At 40.1% G+C, this 3840-nt stretch overlaps 1 protein-coding gene across 1 annotated transcript; it reads left to right on the forward strand.

Moving 5' to 3' along the window:
• The first annotated feature begins 457 nt into the window (after positions 1-457).
• LOC132173058 (G-type lectin S-receptor-like serine/threonine-protein kinase LECRK1) lies at positions 458-2975 on the forward strand. The gene has a single exon (XM_059584624.1). It carries the CDS (start codon positions 502-504, stop codon positions 2860-2862), a length of 2361 nt encoding a protein of 786 aa, XP_059440607.1. The 5' UTR covers positions 458-501; the 3' UTR covers positions 2863-2975.
• Positions 2976-3840: the final 865 nt, after the last annotated feature.

A 3840-nucleotide genomic window follows, 5' to 3' on the forward strand; every position in this document is an offset into this window, starting at 1 on the left:
CAACACCAAGATTTTACAGCCCTACTAATTTTTTATTTTTTAGTTGTGGGGATTATATTCATGATAGGGAAATGCTAAAAATTTATATCTTCTTCAAATTGAATTGATGTGACAAATGAGTAATTCTATAAGTTGGATTGTCCGAAAATATACTTTAACATTTTCATTAAAAATCAATTAGAAAAAAGTAAAAATGGAAAATGAACTCTCCATTTAATTTTATAAAAAAACGGATATAGAGTAATTAATAGTTAAAACCAAAATTCCTTGAAAGTAGCCTCCCCTTCCCCTTAATCGAGTACTTGTTGAATATGGTCTGAGTAAATAATTACCCTCTTGTGTTACAAAAAAAAATAAAATTACCCTCTTGTTATTGCGCAATGCGCGGACATTTCCGTTGACTACTAGTCTACTCCTGGATCTTATAATAGATATAACTATATATAAGTGCATCCATGTGAGGAAGAAAAACAGAGACAACAAGTAAAAATTATTTCTCCAATGATGCCAATAATTATGTTGTTGCCTTTTCTTCTTCTCTCTGCAGCAGAAGCTCAACAACAAGAAGGGGCATCCAATGTTGTAAAGCCAGGCTCTTCGTTGACACCTAAGACCAACCTTTCATGGCCATCACCTTCCGGTCTATATGCCTTTGGATTCTACGAGCAAGGCGACGGTTATGCTGTCGGCATTTTTCTTGCTAAGCTTCCACAGAAGACAGTTGTTTGGACTGCCAACCGAGACAGCAGCACTCCACTTCCTGCTGATGTTAAATTGGAATTCACAACTGATGGACGACTGGTTCTGCAATCGGCACAAGGCGTGAAGACACCCCTCGACATTTCTTCAGATGGTGCCAGCTCAGCATCGATGCTTGACTCCGGCAACTTTGTTCTCTATGGCTCTGCTAATCGGATACTATGGCAGAGTTTCGATAACCCAACCGACACCCTTTTAGCAACTCAAAATCTTACCAAAAGACAAGTGTTGACTTCCAGTCTCTCAAAATCTAACCAGACAAGGGGCAAATTTCTTCTTTTGATGCAAGAAGATGGAGTTCTCGCAATGTACCCAGTTGGAACTCCATACACAGACGTTTATGGTTATTGGTCATCTGTTGGTTGGTCATTTGTTGTTAAAGATACAGCACTTGGCCCAGTAATAGACGGGATACTAACACTTGATGGCGATGGCGGTCTCTATTTGTTCAATGGCGACGGCCGTCTCTATTTGTTCAATAGCAGCGGCAATCATACACTGAATCCGGCATCAGGAACACTACTCTACAGATTGACCATTGACCCCGATGGGATCATGCGGCTATACTCACACGATATGACTCAGACTGGAAATTGGACAGTCGCATGGTCTAGGCCAGATGACGGGTGTGCACCTAAGGGTCTATGTGGACTCAATGGATATTGTGTTTCAAAAAATCGAGTCGTTGATTGCGAATGTCTTCCTGGATTTGCACCGGTGAAGGAAGGTGATTGGGGCTCAGGCTGTGACAGGACTTTTACTGCGGAAAGTTGCTCAGCAAGTTCCAAATCCAAATATACGATGACAGAGTCTAATACCGAATGGAAAAATGATAATTATTCTCTTGTCACATCTTTGACCAAAGAGAATTGCAGTGACGCATGTTTGCAGGACTGCAAGTGTGAAGCTGCGTTTTTCAAAGACGGCGTGGGGGAGTGCACAAAACAGAGGCTTCCTTTGCGATTTGGGAGAAGCGATACAAGCGGCTCAACCGTAGCCTTCATCAAGATAGGTACATCTACACTCCCAAAACCAGGCAAGAAAGAGCACATCCTTATTATTATCGGTGTTTCGTTAGGTGTTTTTGCATTTATTGTCTTGGCAATTTCTGGATTTGGGATTTACAAAAACCGTGTTATGTTGTATCAAATGATGCCTAAAAATGGAAACATTGAGTTGGGTGAGGATGTTGCTCCAAAATCATTCACCTACGCACAACTTGAGAATGCGACTCATGGTTTCAGCAAGGAGCTTGGTAGAGGAGCATTTGGAACAGTATATGAAGGGGCAATTTCAAACGGCCAGATCAAGGAGATTGTAGCCGTCAAAAGGCTAGACAGATCAATGTTGGCCGAACGGGAGAGACAGTTTCATGCTGAGATGAAAGTTATTGGGAGAACACATCACAAAAACCTTGTCCGTCTACTGGGTTATTGTCACGATGGACTCAACAGGCTTTTGGTGTACAAGTACATGAGCAATGGGTCACTTGCAGATAAACTCTTTACGCCTGAAAAACAACTTTCTTGGGATAAGAGAATGGAAATCGCTTGCAACATAGCGAGAGGACTTATTTATCTCCATGAAGAGTGTGAGCCACAAATCATTCATTGTGACATAAAACCTCAAAACATACTCATAGATGAAGATGGATGCGCAAAAATCTCTGACTTCGGATTGGCAAAGTTGCTAAATGCTGCTCAAACCAAAACTTTCACCGAAATTAGAGGAACACAGGGATATATTGCCCCAGAGTGGCGTCAACATCTGCCCGTGACAGACAAAGTAGATGTGTATAGCTTCGGAATTGTGCTGCTGGAGATTATATCATGTCGAAAGAGTATGGACTCTAATCTTCCAGAGGAAGAAGCTAATCTTAAAGAATGGGCAAACCATTGTTTTAACAGTGGTGAACTAGGTAAACTAGTGAATAATGAAGAGGTTGACAAGAGAGAATTGGAGAAAATGGTTAAAATAGGACTTTGGTGTACTTCGGATGAGTTGCCACTCCGCCCTTCAATGAAGAAGGTTCTACATATGTTGGAAGGGATTGTAAATATTCCAGTCTCTGCAAGTCCGACTTCTTCCCTAATTAGCTGCTGAAATGTGTTTTATATTCTAGTGACATGTCCTAATTAGAATTTTTCTTTTGAGTGTACTTATCTGGCTTGTATCAATTATGTGAGTTTTTCGTTTGTGTGGCATTTTGAAATGCATTTGTGTGCAATAAAGAATTTGCTTATCAAGTTGTCTATTTAAACAAAAAGGAATAACATATAATTCTTGCCATCTTGAATAATGAAATCCATGAGAGCTTAAAATACTATTAACACACAGAGAAACATAAAGGGAAAGAATAGAAGCAGAGAATATAATAAGTGGTTAAAGAAGAGCCGAGTATGTAGCACCGGTTGACTTGACAACCAGAAGAAGAGAAGAAAAGTTGATGATGAGACAAGTGCCGTCGCCTTGTCTAAACGGTCCACCGCTCTGCCCTGTCAAAGCCTAAAATTTCAAAAAAGTGGAAAAGGATCATTTCCCTTGAAGAAAACTACTGATTCCTCATCACCCTTTGCATTTTATATCACCCATTTTCAGTGTAAAGAGAAAACTGCGAGAGATAAGAGAAGAAACACAGAGAGAGAGAGAGAGAGAGAGACAGAGGGCCTCCATGGAGAGCTAGACTGCCAACTTTTGCTCTGTTCCTTTCTTTTTTAGTTTAAGCTAAATAGACTTTGGAAGGCTCTCTTGCAGGAAGGGTGAGACAAACCAACTATATGGCAAAGAAAGGATTTTCAGTGCCTTCTCTTCATTGGTGGATGCTATCTGGGTATGCTCTATTTCTTGTTTATAAGTTACTTTTTTTTCTTGAATTTTTTTTTTTTTTGAAAATTTGGGCATCCGGGGTTTCGTGCCGACTAGTTAACATCATGCAAAGCGCTCGTGCCTCACGAATCGGATAAAGTTTAAGTTTTTACTGCTGGTGTGACCCTAAAAAATTGGTTCACTAATAAAAAGTTGAACTTTAAACCTGATTACTTCATGAGACACTGGACCAAGTGAATATGTTCTTATTTATGG

This window comes from Corylus avellana, chromosome ca2, assembly GCF_901000735.1.
Source record: "Corylus avellana chromosome ca2, CavTom2PMs-1.0".
NCBI lineage: Eukaryota > Viridiplantae > Streptophyta > Magnoliopsida > Fagales > Betulaceae > Corylus > Corylus avellana.